This window comes from Schistocerca nitens, chromosome 3, assembly GCF_023898315.1.
Source record: "Schistocerca nitens isolate TAMUIC-IGC-003100 chromosome 3, iqSchNite1.1, whole genome shotgun sequence".
NCBI classification, from domain to species: domain Eukaryota; kingdom Metazoa; phylum Arthropoda; class Insecta; order Orthoptera; family Acrididae; genus Schistocerca; species Schistocerca nitens.
The window spans coordinates 875,702,609-875,725,577 of NC_064616.1; the positions used below are offsets into that span (position 1 = coordinate 875,702,609).

The following is a 22,969-nucleotide window of genomic DNA, read 5'->3' on the forward strand; positions in this document are numbered from 1 at the left end:
GAATAGGTAGAAAAACAAGGCCTAATAGAAATACTTCGATGTCACCGGAGATATTGAATTTAAATGGTGAAGGAGAAAATGTAAAAATGCAGCAAATTAAGCTGGCAAAAATAAATGCAGACGTCTAAAAATGAGATTGATAGAAAGTGCCAAATGGCAAAGGCGGAATGACTAGAGGACAGTTGCAAGGCTATAGAAACACATATAACTAGGAGAAAGATAGATACCGTTTATAGGAAAATTGAAGAGGCCTTCGGAGAAAAGAGAAGCAGTTGTACGAATATCAAGAGCTCATATGAAAAACTAAGCAAAGAAGGGAAATTGCAAAGGTGGAAGGAATATATAAAGAGTCTGTACAAGGGAAATGAATCTGAAGGCAATATTATAACAAGGGAACAAGACGTAGATGACGATGAGATATGATACTGTAAGCAGAGTCTGGCAGATCACTGAAGGCGCTGCGTAGAAACAAGGCCTCTGGAGTAGACGACATTGCAGCAGAAATACTGATATCATTGGGGGAACCAGCTATAATAAAACTATTCCACTTCGAGTGCAAGATGTGTCAGACAGGCGGAATACCGTCAGACTTCAAGAAGATGTAACAATTCCAGTTCCAAAGAAAGCAGGTGCTGATAGATGTGAACGTTACCGAACTATTCGTTTAATAAACGAATTATTTACAGAAGAATGGAAAACTTGGTAGAAGCCGACCTCGGGGAAGATCAGTTTGAATTCCAGAGAAATTTAGGAACAGAATGGTTCAAATGGCTCTGAGCACTATGGGACTTAACTTCTAAGGTCATCAGTCCCGTAGAACTTAGAACTACTTAAACCTAACTAACCTAAGGACATCACACACGTCCATGCCCGAGGCAGGATTCGAACCTGCGACCGTAGAGGTCGCGCGGTTCCAGACTGTAGCGCCTAGAACCGCTCGGCCACACCGGCCGGCATTTAGGAACATTTGAGGCAATACTGACTCTACGACCTATCTTTGAAGATAGGTTAAAAAAACGAAAACCTACGCTTGTAATATTTGTAGACGTAGGTTAACCTTTTGAGAGAGATGGCTCGAATACATTCTTTGAAATTCTGAAGGTACCAGAGGTAAAATACAGGGAGCCAAAGGTTATTTACAATCTGTATAGAAACTAGAAGGCAGTTATACGAAAGCATGAAAGTGAAGAATGGTTGAGTAGGGAGCGAGACGGGTTTGTAGCCTACGCACGATGGTATTGAAACTGTACATTGGCAAACAGTAAAGGAAGTCAGAGAAAAATCTGGAGAAGGAGTTACTGTTCAGAGAGACGAAATAAAAATTTTGATGTTTGCTGATGATACTGAGATTTTGTGAAGGGGCTTGTAAGGGCAGTAGAAGGGAATTGACAGTGTCTTCAAAGGAAGTTATAACATGAATATTAACAAAAACAAAATGAGAGTAAAGTAACGTAATTGAATTGAATCTGGAGATGGTGAGGGAGTTAGATTAAGAAATGAGACACTAAAAGTGTTGATGAAACTTTCTATTTGGGCAGTAAGATAACTTACTACAGCCAAAGTAGAGAGGATATAAAATGTTGACTGGCAATGGCAAGAAAAACGTTTCTGAAGAAGAGAAATTTGTTAACATCGAATATAGATTTAAGTGTTAGGGCACCTTTTCTGAAAGTATTTGTCTAGAATGTAGTCTTGTATGGAAGTGAAACGTGGACGATAAACCGTTTAGACAAGAAGATAATTGAAGTTTTCGAAATATGGCTCTACAAAAGAATGCTGAAGTTTAGATCACGTAACTAATGAGGAAGTACTGAAAAGAATTGGCGAGAGAAGAAATTTATGGTACTGTTTGACTAAAAGAAGGGAACGGTCTACAGGATACATTCTGAGACATCAAGGAACCACCAGTTTAGTATTGGAAGGAAATGGATGGGATTAAAATGGTGGAGAGAGACCAAGAGATGAATGCAATAAGCAGATTCAAATGGATGTAGGTTTCAGTGGTTACTTGGGGATAAAGAGGCTTGCACAGGATTGAGTAGCATGGAGAGCTGCATGAAACCAATCTTCGCACTGAAGACTACAACTATATCACAGCCATATTACTCGATACTAACATGCATTACATAAATCCTGAAAGTTTCACATCCTGAAGTAACCAAAAACATCTAATAATAGTTATCATAATGTAAACTGTACGTACCTCTGATTTCTATATGTGATGTTTATGGCCAGGAATGTAATGGCCATTACTATACCTATGGAGGACGCTGACGCCAGCAGTGAATAGATAGTAATGTTCACATGTGAATGTTCAAAGATCTGAACTGTCCGATCTTTCGGAGGGTACTTGCCATGCCATTTTATTGGATGTCCCCTTGTTAAGTCTAACTGTTCTGTGACGCCATTGAACTCACCAACTTTTACTTCCGATCCATCTGAAAAACAAATAAAATTGATTTTTTCTCCGTGGAGACGATAAAGTAACCACATGTGTTCTCCTATATTTTATTTTTTGTAATGGGTCTCCAGTTATATAATGTAAATTTTTTTTAACGTATATCCAGTGCATAACAGCGAGTTATTAGTTACCCTAGTAGCTGTCGTAATTCATAGATTCGTTTCGGGATCGACATAGAGGTTAACGAGGTAGCAAAATCAGAACAGACATAACAGTTATTTTTATCAAACAATCTTAGAAGCTAAGATACTAATGTGATGGGCTTAGTCTTCTTCATGTTAATCAAACTGCACATTACCTGTTATAATATTCTTTTTCCTGGTCTTTATCCTGTATCTTCAGAGGATAAGCGTGTTAATGATTGAATCTGGCAGTGTTATCAGTAGATGGTCACTGCATGCCCTTCCTGTAACTGCCACTTTCTCGCCTCTCCCCAACCCTCTCCCCACGATCGAAATTTGTGTACTCCAATTGTCTGCATCTATATGTATGTAATGTGAAAGTGTGCAAATGCCTTCTAAATGTTTGTGAATCGTTTAATTCAGGCAAAACTTGCGTACCAATTCAGTATTCACCTATTTGTATGTAATAAACTGGCTAGAAGCTACATACAGGCTGTCCACCACACTGGCCTTCATTGTTAATCCGTTGGGCAGTTTCGACCTGGGCCAGGCGTACCTAACCGAAACCTGCTAGTGGCGTGCTAATGCATGCAACTCTTCAGGTTGTTTAACATTTCCTAGCATGTGTGAGACAGTTAGTTAAATAATTATTAATCAAGGGCTAATTCAAAAGTAATGAATGCATGTTATTTGTACATTACTGAGGGAATAAAATGAGAGGTGGAAAATAACTGTACTTCACTCTGATAACAGTGAACAAAAGAAAATGACTATATCAGTGGACCACTTTCATAATAATTATGATGGATGATACATATATTAGAAACTGGAAGTTATGGGTATACTTTTATAAAAACATCCTATATTGGACTTTTCAATGCTTAAAACTTCGAAATATGGAAAAATATTTTGTCTCACTATAATACTAACCGAAATCTGTTTCAACATTATTACACATTTGTCTTATTTAAAGCTCATATGTTCATTACAACTCTACAAATGACATAATCGTAATTATCATTATAAGTAATGTACTCTAATGCTGAATTGCTTACGAAGCAGGTCAAGACCCCATTAGAAATGAATATGAAGAGGGCAACTCTTATTCTGAGTTGCGTTTGGGATGAGTGATGAGCATGGGAACAATATAGACAGAAAGAGAAGATGTTCCTTAAAAATATTATTACATGTTTTGGTATACTGTATAAGCCTAGAACAATGTTCTGTTAAAGCTACTTTAGTATCCTGGCTAGATTGACGAAAGACACACTGCATATGGATATTGGCGCATAAAAATGAGAGTAGTGTGATAAATAGCAGTCTAAAACGAAACCACAATATTGCGAAAACTTATTTGTAAATGTACACAATAAGGTAACGCAAAAATGAATTTAACACTATATTTTAATCAAACTTCGCTTGTCAGATACCTTAAGCCAACGTTTGACACTACTAACTCTCCACACCAAGCTTATTTCAGTTAATACATTTAACTACAGGGGATAAAAACATTTAAGAGCAAAAATGAAAAATTAAGCACCCCATAAAGTTATTAATCAGAGATATGTAAGATGTATAGTTCATTGATGAACTTACTTTGAAATTGTTTGAGCAATATATTGGCTTTCCTTTCGTTGTGATAGAATCTGACAGGTCCCTGAAAAACAAAATGAAACTTCCAGTAAGGAAAACCACTTTAGAGGCTGATAATCATCTGTGTTAATTTGTTGTTATGAACATTCTGTGTGAGTATGAATGAAACACATATTTTACAATATTTGTATGATAAATCGTCCAGTGCAGTTCATGGTGTTCTGCCACATTGAAGCTATTTCCACATGCAACATTTTAAAGTCTCTCAGGTAATTCATCAATATATAAGCCTTAGAATAATGTATTTGAATCAAAGGTACTTGTTTGGTCTTATAGTATTTTCAGTCATATAATTGTTGTTGTAAGTGATATTTTAACATCTGTTCTTCAATATGTTAATCTAATACACCAAAAATAGATAAGAATAGTCTATTATTTCACTTTAATTTATCTTCATATTTATGACTTGAAAGAGTTTACAAAATCTTGTTAATACAGGAATAGCTAAGGGCGGTCATAGAAAACCAGTTTGCTGCCATATTCCTATCATGTGCATCCTTGTCATCAGTGGACAGTACCTTTTCTTTAGTATCATTATTATTCCTGTTATTGTTGTTATTATTACTATTTCCTGCCTCTTTTCCCCATGTACATCGATTAATGTATTCATTATTTGTGTGACAGTTTGTTCTCAGATATTTAATGGTGATGTTGGTATATTTTGTAATTAATCCTTTACAATTCGTTTGAGAGTTCATCTTTTATTTATTACAAACATATCTAATTTTCTACCTTTCAAGAGCAGTCCCCGTTTCATTAACTTAATAAATATTACCAATGTCACTTTATGTTCCTCGCTATCTCCCAAACACTTATATGCAGAAGTTCTCCTCTTGCGAAAATGGTACTACTTATAGGAATAGAGGTTAAGGCTCTGTTTGTGATAACTCTGAATAACAGTTAATAAATTATGAGAGTCAGTTATGTTCAAAGACTGTCATATACCTTTCTCTTTAGACTTAGAAAATTATTTCAAACTGTCAAAACTCTGGATAATTAGTCCATTGCCTCTGCAACTATCACAAGCAATGTAAGTATCTATTTTTCCAAAATCATATTTCAACAATCACTCCTGTTCAAAATTGCCAAATAAAAAATATTGCGTGAGATAACTGGACTGTTCAGTATTTTCGATAAAGCATTAAATTCTTCTATACTTCTCACAGCAGTAGTCATGAGGTCAGACCACTATGTGACATGAGTAAGAAAAAAATTGTACCTTGAGAACATTTCTTGCTACTATAATTTGCGATAATGAGAAATTCAGATTCAGTTGTAACATAGAACTGATGAAATTGCCACTCTCCACATGATACAATCATTATTGTCAAGGAAATCGATAAAGAATACATGGGAAAATAGTAAATGATGTTTTTGTTAAGGTTATTGACAGGTTTTGCACAAAATGACTAGCTTCAAACTGCGAAAAAGAACGACAGTCCAACCAATTTTCTTCTGTCAAAAGACTACCCATCTACTATCCAACCAGAAAAATAAATGATAAACAATGTAGGAAGTTCCAAGTTTTTGGTTGTGCATATTAATGAAAGCTTAAATTGAAAAAATAATAAACCATTTGGTGGCTTGCTAAAACAATTAGGTTCAGCTTCTTTTGCCATAAGAATAATTGTCAAATGTAGCGTAATGAAAAACAGGAAGTTAACACGTTTTGCATATTTTCATTCACTAATATCTTGAGGGATAAAATTTTGGGGTAACTCCTCACTTAGGCTAAAAGCATTCATTGCTACAAAGCAAGTAACTAGAGTTATATCTGAAGTTAACACATGTACATCTTGCAGGCTCTGTTTAAATAGTTCGGAATATTAACGACAGCCTGACAGAACATTTATCCACTCTAGAAATTTGTTATCGACAATCCATTGAAATCTAAGAATAATAAAGATATTCACCAATACAGTATTAGGAGGACAGATGACCTCCACTTTCCTTTAGAGAATTTGACTTTGGTACACAAAGGAGTGCAATACTCAGCTTTGAAACTGTTTGATAATCTGCTCTAGGAAATGGAATATCTGGCAAACAGCAGAATTGTTTTCAAATATAAATTAATGTTGTTTCTCGTTAATAACCTCTTTTGTACCATAGAAGAATCCCTGAATAGAAATAATTAGTCTTAAGAAACCCATGTCACCAGTTTTCTTTCTTCCCTCACCGCTTATGTTTCCTCTAATCCTTTTTTATGTATGCTCTGTATGATTGCTGCTGCCAAATCCCACAGTCCAAATACACAATTATTACCATATTATGATCATCATAATGGTTATTCCCTAACCTTAACCTAACTGATAGCTAATATCACTTACACATTTTCATAATGTAATATTAGTCTTATACACAACATTTGAAAGCACCCAGTATTGTACTCTACTTACATTGTTGTTGGTTTTGTGTTAATCAACATCTGATTGCATATTTTATGTTAGCAGAGGTTTTATAAGGTGTCTTATTAGTGTCACAAAGGGCTCATGGCCCTAATTTTACCAGGAAAAGTAAATGAATGGGAAAGTGTGTTTACATTTCTGTGACAGACATAAAATATCCAACATAATCTTGCGAACGAAGGCACTGTGTTGTTATAGCTTAATTTCGTTTTGAGTTTGGCATTAATTCTGTTTGCTTTAAAACAAAGAAGCTGGCGACGAAATTAGCCTAAAGTGCGTCTGAATAGTTAGACAGCTTGTAATCATGGTCAGAAACTCTTATTGCTAGTGGATAAATGTTGTGGACTAACGGTAACGCCTTCGAAGCTGGTGTTGCGAAGAGCTTCGAGGAAGAGCTGCTCCCAGAGTGGGTCTTGGTAACGGAAGTCGACAACGGTCTGGTTCTTGCGGTAGTGCCGGATGCGGTGAGCTACGTGCTGGATGGCTAGCGCCACCGCCCACACGCCGTCGTACGTGTAGCCGTGGAAGCGAGAATACTCGTTGCCTCGCCGAGAGTCGTACTCCATCTGGTACTCTTCCGCTGTCTGTTAAAAAAAAAAAAAAAAAAGCAAAAGAGCAAAGACATATCGCTTCTTTCCGCCAGCATGGTTTCTGTAACACCCTTGCAATAAAGAAATCATAATTAAAAGTCAGACATCGTTCTCAAATGTTGTTTATTCAGTGAAGTCCAGATGCATTTATTACCGTGATAAATGTGTGTATTACAAAATTCAAACTGCCGTCTGCTTCACATCTCCTGTGCAGCAAGATACGTAAATTTAAGTATTAACTGTGTTTTTATTACTTGTCACTTCTTTTTCCGTGTGTTTTTGCTATTAGGGAGTTTTAATTTTCGAGTACTAGTAATAGTGTTCCATAGATTTCGTGTTTGTTTTGAATACAGTCCAGAGCAGTTAGTGCTTATTTTCATTGTTTCCAACAAGAAGTGTCTAGTAACCACAGTTTAGTCAGCTATCAGTCGCCTTTAGTGAATTACCAGTCTAGTTAAAAGTTGATTACTCAACTCTCTACAGTAAATTGTTGATCTCTTAGGATGGATAGGATGTGTGACTGCTGTGTACGGACGCAGGAGGAGCTGGCCACTGTTCGCGAACAGCTGAACATGTTGATGGCCACGGTCAGCCGTCTACAGGTTGCTGCCTCGGAGTGTAGCGGCAGTGGGGAGTCTGGTGCGTCGCATGGTACACCCCAGGTGTTACATGCTTCACCCACGGTCCCTGCTGTCGAGACATCTTAGCGGATACCGGGCGCGTTTGGGCCACCCTCTCCCCAAGGGGAGTGGTGGGTTCAACGGCGTTCGCGTCGCACGAGGCGGAGGGTCAATGTGGAGGCTGGCCGTGTGGAGTCGCCCACTCTGCCTGTGAGTGGACATGTAGCCGCTCCTTCAGCAAGGTCCGAGCAGGCACACGGGTTGGCTCTGAGCACTATGGGACTCAACTGCTGAGGTCATTAGTCCCCTAGAACTTAGAACTAGTTAAACCTAACTAACCTAAGGACATCACAAACATCCATGCCCGAGGCAGGATTCGAACCTGCGACCGTAGCGGTCTTGCGGTTCCAGACTGCAGCGCCTTTAACCGCACGGCCACGTCGGCCGGCCAGGCACACGGGGGGAGGGGTTTATTAGTGATTGGGAGCTCCAATGTTAGGCGGGTGATGGAGCCCCTTGGGGAAATAGCGGAAAGTTCGGGGAAGAAGGCTAGTGTTCACTCAGTCTGCTTACTGGGGGGGTCTCATCCGAGATGTGGAGGAGGCCCTGCCGGCGGCGATAAGGAGCGCTGGGTACACCCAACTGCAAATTGTTGCTCATGTTGGTACCAATGACTCCTGCTGTCTGGGTTCAGAGATCATCCTCAGTTCATACAGATGGTTCGCGGAGTTGGTGAAGACGGAAAGCCTCGCTCGCGGGGTGGAATCTGAGCTAACTATTTGTAGTGTCGTTCCCAGAACCGATCGCGATCCTCTGGTTTGGAGCCGAGTAGAAGGCTTAAACCAGAGGCTCATACGACTCTGCGGAGATCTGGGGTGCAAATTTCCCGTCCTCCGCTATCGGGTGGAGAAATGTAGGGTCCCCCTGAATAGGTCAGGCGTGCACTACACGCAGGAAACGGCTACAAGGGTAGCGGAGTACGTGTGGAGTGCACATGTGGGTTTTTTAGGTTAGAGAATTCCCTCCCTAGGGCAGACAAGACGCCTCCTGAGAAGCGACAAGGTAGCTGTAGGCAAAACGCAACAGGGAATGACAATATTAATGTGGTAATAGTAAACTGCAGGAGCGTCTCTAGAAAGCTCCCAGAACTGCCCTCATTAATAAACGGTCACAATGCCCACATAGTACTAGGGACGGAAAGTTGGCTGAACCCAGATGTAAACAGTAATGATATTTTAAACTCAGATTGGAATGTATACCGCAGAGACAGGATGGACAGTGAAGGGGGAGGCGTGTTTATAGCGATAAGAAGTGCAATAGTATCGAAGGAAATTGTCGGAGATCCGAAATGTGAAATAATTTGGGTGAAGGTCACGGTTAAAACAGGCTCAAGCATGGTAACTGAATGTCTCTATAGGCCCCCTGCCTCAGCAGCTGTTGTGGCAGAACACCTGAAGGAAAATTTGGAACAAATTTCGAGTAGATTTCCCGACCATGTTATAGCTGTCGGTGAAGATTTTAATTTACCAGATATAGACTGGGAGACTCAAACGTTTATAACGGGTGGCAGGTGAAAAGAATCCAGTGAATTTTTTTTAAGTGCATCGTCTGAAAACTACCTTGAGCAATTAAACAGAGAACCGACTCGTGGCGATAACATATTAGACCTTCTGGTGACAAACAGACCCGAACTATTTGAAACAGTTTACGCAGAACAGGGAACCAGCGATCATAAAGCGGTTACAGCATCGATGATTTCAGCCGTAAATAGAAATATTGAACAAGGTAGGAAGAGTTTTCTGTTTAGCAAAAGTGACAAAAAGCAGATTTCCGAGTACCTGACGGCTCAACACAAAAGTTTTATCACAAGTATAGATAGTGTTGAGGATCAGTGGACAAAGTTCAAAATCATCGTACAATATGCATTAGATGAGTATATGCCAAGCAAGATCGTAAGAGATGGAAAAGAGCCACCGTGGTACAACAACCGAGATAGAAAAGTGCTACGGAAGCAAAGGGAACTTCACAGCAAACATAAACATAGCCAAAGCCATGCAGACAAACCAAAATTACACGAAGTGAAATGTAACGTGAGGAGGGCTATGAGAGAGGCGTTCAATGATTTCGAAAGTAAAGTTCTATGTACTGACTTGGCAGAAAATCCTAAGAAATGTTGGTCTTATGTCAAAGCGGTAGGTGGATCAAAACAAAATGTCCAGACACTCTGTGACCAAAACTGTACTGAAACAGAGAATGACAGACTAAAGGCCGAAATACTAAATGTCTTTTTCCAAAGCTGTTTCACGGAGGAAGACTGCACTGTAGTTCCTTCTCTAGATTGTCGCACAGATGACAAAATGGTGGATATCGAAATACATGACAGAGAGATAGAAAAACAATTAAATCGCTCAAAAGTGGAAAGGCCGCTGGACTTGATGGGATACCAGTTCGATTTTACACAGAGTACGCGAAGGAACTTGCTCCCCTTATTGCAGTGGTGTACCGCAGCTCTCTAGGAGAGCGTAGCGTTCCAAAAGATTGTAAAAGGGCACAGGTCATCCCCGCTTTCAAGAAGGGACGTCGAACAGATGTGCAGAACTGTGGACTTATCTCTACCGTAGAGCAGTTGTAGAATTTTGGAACACGTATTGTGTTCGAATATAATGACTTTTCTTGAGACTAGAAATCTACTCTGTAGGAATCAGCATGAGTTTCGAATAAGACGATCGTGTGAAACCCAGCTCGCGCTATTCGTCCACGAGACTCAGAGAGCCGTAGACACGGGTTCCCAGGTAGATGCCGTGTTTCTTGACTTCCGCAAGGCGTTTGATATAGTTCCCCACAGTCGTTTAATGAACAAAGTAAGAGTATATGGACTATCAGACCAATTGTATGGTTGGATTGAAGAGTTCCTAGATAACAGAACGCAGCATGTCATTTTCAGTGGAGAAAGGTCTTTCGAAGTAAGAGTGATTTCAGGTGTGCCGCAGGGGAGTGTCGTAGGACCGTTGCTATTCACAATATATATAAATGACCTTATGGATAACATCGGAAGTTCACTGAGGCGTTTTGCGGATGATGCTGTAGTATATCGAGAGGTTGTAACAATGTAAAATTGTACTGAAATGCAGGAGGATCTGCAACGAATTGACGCATGGTGCAGGAAATGGCAATTGAATCTCAATGTAGACAAGTATAATGTGCTGCGAATACATAGAAAGAAAGATCCTTTATCATTTAGCTACAATATAGTAGGTCAGCAACTGGAAGCAGTTAATTTCATAAATTAGCTGGGAGTAGGCATTAGGAGTGATCTAAAATGGAATGACCATATAAAATTAATCGTCGGTAAAGCAGATGCCAGACTGAGATTCATTGGAAGAATCTTAAGGAAATTCAGTCCGAAAACAAAGGAAGTAGGTTACAGTACACTTGTTCGCCCATTGATTGAATACTGCTCACCGGTGTGGGATCCCTACCAGATAGGGTTGATAGAAGAGATAGAGAAGATCCAACGGAGAGCAGCGTGCTTTGTTACAGGATCATTTAGTAATCGCGAAAGCGTTACGGAGATGATAGATAAACTCCAGTGGAAGACTCTGCAAGAGAGACGCTCAGTAGCTCGGTACGGGCTTTTGTTGAAGTTTCGAGAACGTACCTTCACAGAGGAGTCAAGTAGTATAATGGTCCCTCCTACGGATATCTCGCTAAGAGACCATGAGGATAAAAGCAGAGAGGTAAGAGCCCACACAGAGGCATACCGACAATCTTCCTTTCCAGGAACAATACGAGACAGGAATAGAAGGAAGAACCGATAGAGGTACTCAAGGTACCGTCCGCCACACACCGTCAGGTGGCTTGCGAAGTATGGATGTAGATGCAGATTCATAGTAGTACACAGGAAAAAAAATTATTTAAGCGTGATTTGGTTGTTGATTCATGGGGTAGTAGTTGTAGATAGGCCGATGCTTAATTATTCGATTATTTGCATATTTTATAACAAACATTTAAAAAATCTGTCAACGCTATAACATGATTTGCTCTGAATGTTCTTTCTCCTATGTAGGATGAAGTGGCAGTGTTGCCCGTAGTACTCCCTGAAGCCGGAGATACTTCAACGGGCGGGGGATTGATGAAGTCTCATGTGCTGTGCCTACCTGACATTGCGAGCATTGGCTTCACAGTATTATCTCCACGATATAATACACACTTATATTATCACAATAAAGCAACAATGATGCAGGGTTCACTGTATGCTTCTCACTCGAAGATTTGGGTAGGTTCGTGTATGTGCACAAGACTGTGAGGAAGGCTCCAACCGAATGCAGTACGTTGATGGTCTATCATACAAGTATTTTTGTTTAATTATAAACGGTCTACGAACGAAGACAGAACTTGCCAATGTCATTGTCCGAGTTATTTATTCTTCAAGAAAATCTGAAATGTGCCACACAAAGACACATACAAATTTCATGCATTTGATTCTGTAACTGGAAAACCAGTCGGAAATCGCTTGAGAACTTCTAAGCTAAACGACAGATTTGAAAATGGGGACGTTCTCGAATGCCATTGTTTGTAGTATGAACTTATAACTGGACATTATACGATGTGAGAGCCCTGAGATACTGAAAGTACTAAAATTAAACGCTGCTGGGTGTGTGTTGTGTGATTGGTTTGGCTGATATGTATATAGGTACTTGAAGCTATTGTAAGAATTCTGGGAACGTTCAGTGCACCTACAAAGAAGAGTGTGTGCAAGGGTGAAGTAGAGCTTGTTTTCCTGAACTGTTACAATGTTTCCGATCCACACCAAGGAGACACGCGAATGAATTCAGATCGTGGTTTTATGTGTTACCCGTAGCTTATGCCAATGTCAGAATATTAATCAGATGCTGAGGAATCTTGTATCGCAATAACGGCGACGTTTTTTCTTTCTGACACGCTGTTGGCAAGTCAGTAGAACTAAACGTTTCCGTTGCCTCTCTCTCATACCTTACGCAAGTGTCATAAGAACAATATTAGAACATATGTTTGACCTCTGCTTAAGACAGTATTACTACTTAGGGCACATATTGTCTGAAAGCACCGATGATGGCTGTTAATCAGTTGAAATCGATTTGCAAAAGTGAATAAATAAAACATGATTTTGCGACTGGTTGCTGCATATTTGGTGATTTTATGGCTTACGGTCGCTGCACGAATTAGGAACCACATGGAGCCCACTATTCACAATATTAGAAAGGTTACGAAACTTGTGGTGGCATACTGTCATTTTCCCTACTCAATGTTCGTTACTGGAAGAGGCAAAGGAATGGTGAAGAGTAGTAGATCTTACAAAAAATGATTCAAATGGCTCTGAGCACTATGGGACTCAACTGCTGTGGTCATAAGTCCCCTAGAACTTAGAACTACTTAAACCTAACTAACCTAAGGACAGCACACAACACCCAGCCATCACGGGGCAGAGAAAATCCCTGACCCCGCCGGGAATCGAACCCGGGAACCCGGGCGTGGGAAGCGAGAACGCTACCGCACGACCACGAGATGCGGGCGTAGATCTTACACTCCGCAAAGAGCAACACAGCGAATTTAGGAATACAGAAGGTGAAATACAAAAGTTTTTCATCTAATATATGTCGAGAACCACCTCACACGAACCACGGACGTTGCCGAGGTGGGATGGTTTGCGTGCTTCAAAGACACACATAGCCGTACCTTAGGTGCAGAAACAACCGACGTATATCTGTGGAGAGGCACAATAAACATGTGGTTCCGGAAGAGGTACAGCAGCATTTTCTGTCGTTGCAGGGGGTAACTGACTGATCTGGCTTTATAACATCACCCAACATGGCCTTTCTGTGCGAGTACTGCGAACGGCTGGAAAAAAGGGAAAGCTACAATCATTACTTTTTCCCGAGGGAATGCAGCTCTACTGGATGGCTAAATGATAATGGCATCCTCTTGAGTAAAATATTCCGGTGGTAAAAGAGCCCCTTATCCTGATCTCCGGGCAGGACGGACTACTTGCGAGGATATCGTCATCAAGGAAAACAAAACCGGCAGTCTGCGGGTCGGACCGTGGAATTTTAGATTCTTTAATTTCATAGGTATGCTGGAGAATTTAAAAAAGAAAATGGGTAGGCTGAAGTTAAATATAGCGAGAATTAGGGAAGTTCAGTGGCATGACGAACAGGACTTTCGGTCAGGTGAGTGGAGGGTTATAAAATCAGAATCAAATTGGAGTAACGCAGAAGTAGGTCTAATAATGAATAAGCAAACAGGAATGCCGGTAAGTTTCTACGAACAGCATAGAGAATGTATTGTTCTAGCCAAGGTAGACACGATGCCAACACCTACCGCAGTAGCAGAAGTTTATAGACCAACTAGCTCTGCACCTGATGTATGATGAAATAGTAGACATTATTCAGATACAAAATTGTTAAGGCTTTCGTGGCCACTTGTTGACAAAGTGCCTGGTGGCTCCAGCCGCGGGTGCTTCGGCCGACGTTCGTCTGATGGCTTTTCTGACGTTTCGCCAGCACGAGTGGCTGGCATTTTCAGAGTTTCACCCTTCACTGCTGGTGGTCGACTGGAGTCGAGCTCGCGGCCGCAGACTATATATGTACCTGGCGTAACAACGTCCAAGAGCTTCTCTGCGGTCATTTCCGGTGCGGTTCTCCGCTTGCTACCTGCAGAGGTATTTCGCTGCATGGAAGTCAGGATCCGTTTACCTCTTCTTTCTTGTTGAAGCTATTCTCGTGTTTGTGTGTTTCTATAGCTTCTCTGACTAAGTGGGTGTGATAGCTCTTCTCCACAGCCACAACTTCCGTGTCGGCGAATTTTACTACGTGGTCGGTCTCACACAGCGTATGCTCTGAAACGGTCGATTTCTCCACCTGCCCCAAGCTGCAATGTCGCTTATATTCTGTGATCCTGGTGTTGATTGATCGTCCAGTCATTCCAACGTAAAATTTTCCGCATGTGCATCGTATGCGGTAAATTCTCGACATTGAAAGTGGGTCCCTTTTATCCTTTCTCGATCTGAGACACTTTTTGATCTTGTTTGTCGGTTTGTAAATAGTTTAACGCCGTGTTTGCGGAATATCGGCCGATTCTGGTGGTCACTCTGGGAATGTATGTCAGAAAGGCCGTAACCGACATTTCTTTTTCCGATTTGCCACTCTGCCGACTGTTTGATACTGTTACTCTTCTAATAGAACTTGTGGAGTTCCCATTGCTCCTCAGAACACTTTACAGTTGTTGCATTTCGCGTCTGAGTGCTGCGGCTCACATATTCATCTTGTTAGCGTTACGAGCGTATTAATCACGCCTCTTTTCTGTCTCGGGTGGTGATTTGATAGTTTGTGTAGGTATCAGGCAGTGTGTGTCGGTTTTCGATACACGCTGTGTCCCAGGTTTTCACTATCCCTTGTGACCAGCACATCTAAATTTGTACTTTTTTGTCCTTTTCTGCTTCCAAGATAAATTTTATGTTGGCATGGAGACTGTTCAAGTATCTTAGGAAGTCACCGAGCTGTTCCTCACCATGGTTCCACACAACGAAGGTATCATCGGCGTATCTGTCCCACACCCTAGGTTTATAAGGTGCTAAGTCCAGTGCCTGTGCTTCGAAATGTTCCATGAGGAAGTTGGCCACCACTGGTCTAAGAGGACTACCCACGGCGACGCCTTCCAGCTATTCATAGAAGTTGCCTTTCCACGTGAAATAGCTCGTGGGGAGACATGCATGGAAGAGCTTTGTGATGTCTTGCGGGAAAATGGAACCAATTCGCTCCAGAGTGTCACTGAGCAGCACTTTCGTAAACAAAGAAACAACATGAAAGCTGAACAGAATGTCGTTTGGTGCAAGTTTTAGTTTCTTCAGCTTCTGAATGAAAAGTCCTGAGTCCTTTATGTATGTGTCAGTGAGGCTGGAGCAGAGATGCGAAGTGTTTTGCCAGTTATACGTTGGTGAGTCAGGATCACTAACAATCGGTTTTAGCGGAACGTTGTTCTCACGGATCCTTGGTAATCCATACAGCCGAGGTGGTAGGGCCTCTGTGTTGCACAGGTTCCTCTGTATGTCCGCCGGCAGAAATGAGGCCTTGATTAAGCGATTTGTATTCCGTGTGATACGCAGATTCGGATCTGTGCCTAGTTTTCGGTACGTCGTCGGATCTAATAAGTCCTGGATCTCATAATCCTCCAATTTCATTACGACGGTCGCATTTTCCTTATCGGCAGGCAGTACCAATATGCTCTTGTCGGCTTAAGATTCTTAACAGCTTCTACATCCTTTTTTTTCAAGTTTCAAGGAGATTGTTTTGCTCGGCACAGCATCCTGGCTGTTAAATGTGTATTTCCTCTGCTCTTTCACAAGGCACGGTGGCAGAGCACGCGCTGTGTGAAACCGACCACGTATTGAAATTCGCCGACACGGAAGTTCTGGCTGCAGAGAAGAGCTAGTACACCCGTTTATTCAGGGAAGCTATAAAAATACAGAAACATGAGAACAGTTTCATCAAGAAAGAAGAAAGCCTTCCCGTGCTGCAGCGAACGACCGTTGCAGACAGCAAGAGGAGAACCGCACCAGAAATGACCGCGGAGAAGCCCTAGGACGTTGACGCGCCAGGTACGTATAGTCCACGATCGAGAGCTCGGCTCCAGTCCACCCCCAGCAATGGAGGGGGAAACTCTGACGATGCCAGCCACTCGTGCTGGCGAAACATCAGAAAAGTCATCACACGAACGTCGGCCGAAGCACCCGAGACGGAAGCCATTATTGAGATAGGTAAGGGAGATAAAAATTTAATTGTGATGGGAGACTGAAACTCTATAGTGGTAAAAGGAAGAGAAGGAAAATAATAGAGAATGTGGACTAGGGGAAAGGAATGAAAAAGGAAACGGTATTGTACAGTTAGATAGAACGTAAGTTAATCATCTCTCAGACTTAGTTTAGGAATAATGAAAGAAGGTCGTATACGTGAAAGATACTTGGGGACACTTGAAGGCCTAAGATTGATTATACAAGGGCGTGCTGAAATTTTCTATGTGAAAACTCTTAAAGTTCTTTAAATAAAACAAACGTTATTAACAATCTACATATTTAGTCTTCATGTCTACAAATTTACTTCTCCACATAATCACCCTTGTGACGGACACTTTTCTTGCAACGAGAGACCAGTTTGTTGATACCGCCACTGTAGAACGTTTGACTTTGTTGACGGAGCCACAACCTCACCTCTGCTTGCAAAGCTTCACCACTATCAAAGGAAAGTCCTCTAAGGTGTTCGTTAAGTTGTAGAAACAGATGAAAATCGGATGGGACCAAGTCGGAACTGTATGGAAGTGAAAGATGACAGTGAACCCAAGTGAACTTACTATGTACCTACATGTTGTTTAGTTTGACGTTGATAATACATCAGAATATTTTATGAGCTGAAGATGGCAGTAGTCGAAACCGCTCATAGTGTAATATATATATATATATATATATATATATATATATATATATATATATATATATATATATATATATATATATAAGCCGCGGTGAAGGCAACCCTCCTAGGGGTAGAGTACCCCAAAATCAAGACTCCTGGTCCTCCAGGTTGGGGGTTGCGCAGAGGGCTACCAACCCACTCATGTAAAAATACGAAACGGTCAGGATACTCAACGCCAGCCTCGGAAACAGGACAGGATTTACTGGAAGAAAAACTGGCAAAGCTACAAGGAATTCTCTTTTGGATCTTGGAATATTAGAAGCCTGTATCGTCTTGGAACTGCCCAATTACTAAGAAACGAATTAAGAAAATATAGAGTGCAACTCTTAGCTCTCCAAGAAGTATGATGGCTGGGAACAGGTTCACTGAAAATAGCAGACGGGACAATAATGTATGGAGACTGCGGTCAGCACCATGAATTTGGAATCGGTTTCTACATTCATAAATTAATAGATGATGCAGTAAGGGAATTCAATCATGTTAATAACCGTATATCATATACAGGGCTATTACAAATGATTGAAGCGATTTCATAAATTCACTGTAGCCCCATACATTGACATATGGTCACGACACACTACAGATACGTAGAAAAACTCATAAAGTTTTGTTCGGCTGAAGCCGCACTTCAGGTTTCTGCCGCCAGAGCGCTCGAAAGCGCAGTGAGACAAAATGGCGACAGGAGCCGAGAAAGCGTTGTCGTGCTTGAAATGCACTCACATCAGTCAGTCATAACAGTGCAACGACACTTCAGGACGAAGTTCAACAAAGATCCACCAACTGCTAACTCCATTCGGCGATGGTATGCGTAGTTTAAAGCTTCTGGATGCCTCTGTAATGGGAAATCAACGGGTCGGCCTGCAGTGAGCGAAGAAACAGTTGAACACGTGTATCTGGACATGGTGGAAAATTGGCTCATGCCACAACTGGAGACCGACAACGCCGACTTCATCTTTCAACAGGATGGTGCTCCACCGCACTTCCATCATGATGTTCGGCATTTCTTAAACAGAATTGGAAAACCGATGGATCGGTCGTGGTGGAGATCATGATCAGCAATTCATGTCATGGCCTCCACGCTCTCCCGACTTAACCCCATGCGATTTCTTTCTGTGGGGTTATGTGAAAGATTCAGTGTTTAAACCTCCTCTACCAAGAAACGTGCCAGAACTGCGAGCTCGCATCAACGATGCTTTCAAACTCATTGATGGGGACATGCTGCGCCGAGTGTGGGAGGAACTTGATTATCGGCTTGATGTCTGCCGAATCACTAAAGGTGCACATATCGAACATTTTTGAATGCCTAAAAAAACTTTTTGAGTTTTTGTATGTGTGTGCAAAGCATTGTGAAAATATCTCAAATAATAAAGTTATTGTAGAGCTGTGAAATCGCTTCAATCATTTGTAATAACCCTGTATAATTATTCAGACCCAGTGGTTACATTTCTAAATGCACACGCACCCACAAAAGATAAGGATGACAACACGAAAGAAGAATTCTACAGCCAACTGGAACAAACGTACAACTTATTAAGTCACAGTGTGAAAATAGTGTTAGTAGATTTTAATGCCAAAGTAGGAAAGGAAGAAATCTACAAACCAACCACTGGCAATTTTAGCTTACATGAGGAAAGTTCAGATAATGGGGTTCGGCTTATAAACTTTGCAATGACAAATGGTCTCACGATAAGCAGCACAAAACTTAAACATAAACACATTCATTTAGGAACATGGATATCACCAGATGGAAAGGCAGTCAATAAAATAGATCATGTAACTATCCAGAAACTATTCCAAAACAGTATTAAAGATGTCAGAACCTTTAGGGTAGCGGATTGTGACACAGACCACATGTTAATCATATCAAAAATGAAAATGAAACTCAAAAGGAAAGTAAATAGAAATAGAGAAGAAATTACAAGATATAACATAGGAAACCTGGTGAAAGTGGATATAAAAGAAAATTTTACAAAAGGAATTAAAAGCAAACTAACAAAACCGAGACCGACCAATGCAGAACCACAGGATGTCGAAAGCAGATGGAGACACCTGAAGGGCTGTATTAAAGAAGCAGCTTCCAAAATCATAGGTGAAAGAAAACGACCTAATAAAATTTGGTTTAACACAAAGTGTCATGAAAAAGTGCTGGAAAGAAGAAATGCGAGGAATGCATGGATTAAAGAAAGGGACAATATGACATTGAAGGAAAGATACTATAAACTCCGCCAAGAAACGCAAAGAACCCTAAGACTAGAGAAAAGGGAATACTATAACAATATGATCAGAGAAACAGAGGATGATTTCCAACATCACACGACAAGGCAGATGTATCAAAATATAAAAAAATCCTTTGATAAATTCAATAAAAGGGAACAGTTTATAAAGGATCAGTATGGGAAAATATTGACCAACAAAGGTGATATACAAAAAAGATGGAAGACATACTTTTCACAACTTCTCAACTGCAACTCTCAACTCTTACTTTAAATTGGAAGATCCTGATACAGTTGATACAGCCCATTAGTAAATGAAGTACAGCAAGCAATAAAGAAATTAAAGAATAACAAGGCTTGTGGCGATGACAAGATATATGCTGAGTTATTAAAGAATGGAGGCCCACAACTGGAATTAGAAATACAGGCGTTAATAGAAACAATTTGGGGGACAGAAACCATTCCTGCAGATTGGAAAACTGCAGTTGTGTACCCCATATTTAAGAAGAATGATCCACTTGTTTGTGATAACTACAGAGGAATTTCCTTATTGGATGTCACCTACAAAATCTCATCGAGCTGCCTATTAAACAGGCTGATACCAATAACAGAAGAACTGATTGGGGACTACCAATGCGGTTTCCGCAGAAACAGATCCACATTAGGTCACTTATTCACTCTAAGACAAGTAACTGAGAAGGCGTGGGAATTCAGTGTAGATGTCCACATATTATTAGTAGATTTTAAAAAGGCCTATGATAGCATACACCGACAGACACTCCTAAATATAATGAAGGAATTTGAAATACCTTCAAAATTAATCAGATTAGTTAAAATGTGTATAGATGAAACTTTATGTCGCATAAAGACACCGGTAGGAGACTCTGAAGATTTTAAGGTGTACACTGGACTGAGACGAGGGGATGCCATTTCACCTATTTTATTTAACCTTGTCCTAGAGAAGATCGATAGAGAATTTTCTAAAACCAGTCCACAAAGCATCCAGCTACAGGATGTGAACATTGCAAGACTTGCCTATGCAGATGATGCAGCACTAATAAGTAGTTCCAAAAGAGAATTAATCAGAATGATGCAAAATTACTACACAATTGCTGGGACAACAGGATTACATGTTAATGAAGAAAATACAGAATACCTGCCCATAAGTAAGAAAACCAGAAAAGATTCACCTCTGACTGTAGATGGATTCAATTTCAAGACTGTTGACCACTTCAAGTACCTAGCAAGTCTTTTTAGTAATAACAACAGATCAGATATAGAAATAGATGCCCGTTTATCAAAAGCAAACAGGACACTTTTCAGTTTCATCAAAACTCTAAGAAAAAGATCATTTAGCAGTTACTTCAAAATCCGCTTATATCAATCGACCATTATACCTGTGATGTTATACGGTTGTGAAACACTAATATTTAGAAAGAAAGATGCAGAAAAACTGTTAATATTCGAAAGAAAAGTACTAAGGAAAATCTTTGGACCTGTATACGTCGAAAATAACATGGAATGGAGAATAAGAAGAAATGAAGAATTAAGAGGGCTGTACAAATACCGTAACATCTTCGAAGTGCTCAAGAGGAGAAGGTTGAATTGGGCAGGCCATATAGCAAGAATGACAGAGAATAGACTACCTAGAAAGGCATTCAGCAGAACAATAGATGGAACGAGAGGAAGAGGGAGGTCCAGAATCAGATGGCGGGATAACATTCGGGAGGACACAACTAGGATGAACAGCAACAGAAACTGAACAAACAGCGCATTGGACAGGCAGAAGTGGAAAAGGCGTATGGTCGGTAAGGCCCTTGCCACATGTAAAGTATATATGATCAAGACGGACCTGTAAAATAAAGTGCCAAAAATATGATCACGGACTCATTTTCAGACTTTATGTCTTCCATTGATGGCATTGTCATGCCGAAATAGAGAGTGCTCTACGTGTGGACGAACTCTTCGAATTCGAAATCCGATTACAGCACGCTATTTGTCACGCAACGACTTAGTTACGTTACTCATAACCATGTTACACGCTACTGTTCTGAGCCCTCTAGCCGCAGAGGGCTGAAAATATGTAGACACGAAGATTAAAGGTGTAGAATGTTAATAACGTTTGTTTTGTTTAAAAAGCTTCAAGAGTTTTTACATAAAAATTTGAGGAGATTACTTTTCAGCACGCCATCGTATAATGGTAAGAAAGACATTTAGGAATCTGATGATAAACTGAACGACATTTCCAGGGGCAGATGCAGACTAGGGTGGTAATTTGTTGATGAACTGTAGATTGAAACTCAAAAATTGTATAAAGGATGGAAATTAAGGAGACTGTTCCTGGATAAGTTGAAAGAACCAGACGCTGTTGAGTATTTCAAAGGGAGCATTAAACAACGACTGATTGGAACAGTAGAAATGAGCGTAGTAGAAGATGGATGGGTAAATTTGAGAAATGAAATGGTGAAAGCAGCAGAGAATCAGAGAGGTAAAATGACAAGACGTGGAAGAAATCTTTGGGTATCACAGGAGATACTGAATTTAATTGATGAAAAGAAAAAAAAAGAAAAATGCTGCAGATGAAGCAAGGGAAAGGAAATAAAGACGTCTAAAAGATGATAGTGACAGAAAGTGAAAAATCGTGAAGTAGGAATGGCTACAGAACAAATTCTAGGCTATAGAGGTAGAGGTAGGGTAAAGGTAGATACCGCAGACAGGAATACTAAAAAGACCTTCGGAAAAAAGAGAAGCTTTTGTACGAATACCAAGAACTCAGATGGAAAGCCAGTTCTATGTACATAAAGGGAAAGTTGAAAGATGGAACGAATATGTAGAGGGCTACACAGCGCAAATGAACTTCAAGACAATTTTGTACAAGAAGGAGGGAAACTAGGTGAATACCAGGTGGGAGATATAATCCTACGAGAATAAGTTAACACCACAGGAAGACCTAAGTCAAAAGAAGGCTTCTAGATTAAACGAAACTGCATCAGAATTGTTGAGACGTTTAGGATATCCTGCCGAGACAAACTATTCTACCTACTGTGAAAGACAAAGAAAGCAAGCGCAGTACTCTCAGCCTTCAAGAAGACAATAATAATTCCAAATCCAATGAAAGCAGCTGCTGAGAGATATGAATTACGTAACTATGAGTTTAACAAATCATGGTTGTAAAATATTTACACGAATTATTTACAGAAGAATGGAAAAACAGAAGTCCACCTCGGGGCAGATCAGTTTGGATTCCTGCAATGTAGGGACACGCGAAATAATAAGGACCCTACGGCTTATCTTAGAAGATAGGGTACAGGGAGGCAAACCTACGTTTCGTATACTTAGAGAAAGCTTTCGGCAGCGTTGATAGGAATACATTCTTTAAAATTCTGAAAGTAGTAGGGGTAA

At 40.5% G+C, this 22,969-nt stretch overlaps 1 protein-coding gene across 1 annotated transcript in view; it reads right to left on the minus strand.

Moving 5' to 3' along the window:
* LOC126249461 (gamma-aminobutyric acid type B receptor subunit 2) overlaps positions 1–22,969 on the minus strand; it is a 370,961-nt gene that overhangs the window by 229,004 nt on the left and 118,988 nt on the right. Inside the window, exons 4-6 of the mRNA XM_049951115.1 lie at positions 6,992–7,225; positions 4,180–4,240; positions 2,204–2,438 (exon numbers count right to left, since the gene is read on the minus strand). Coding sequence (XP_049807072.1) covers positions 2,204–2,438; positions 4,180–4,240; positions 6,992–7,225 — 530 coding nt within the window. The remainder of the gene's footprint in view (positions 1–2,203; positions 2,439–4,179; positions 4,241–6,991; positions 7,226–22,969) is intronic.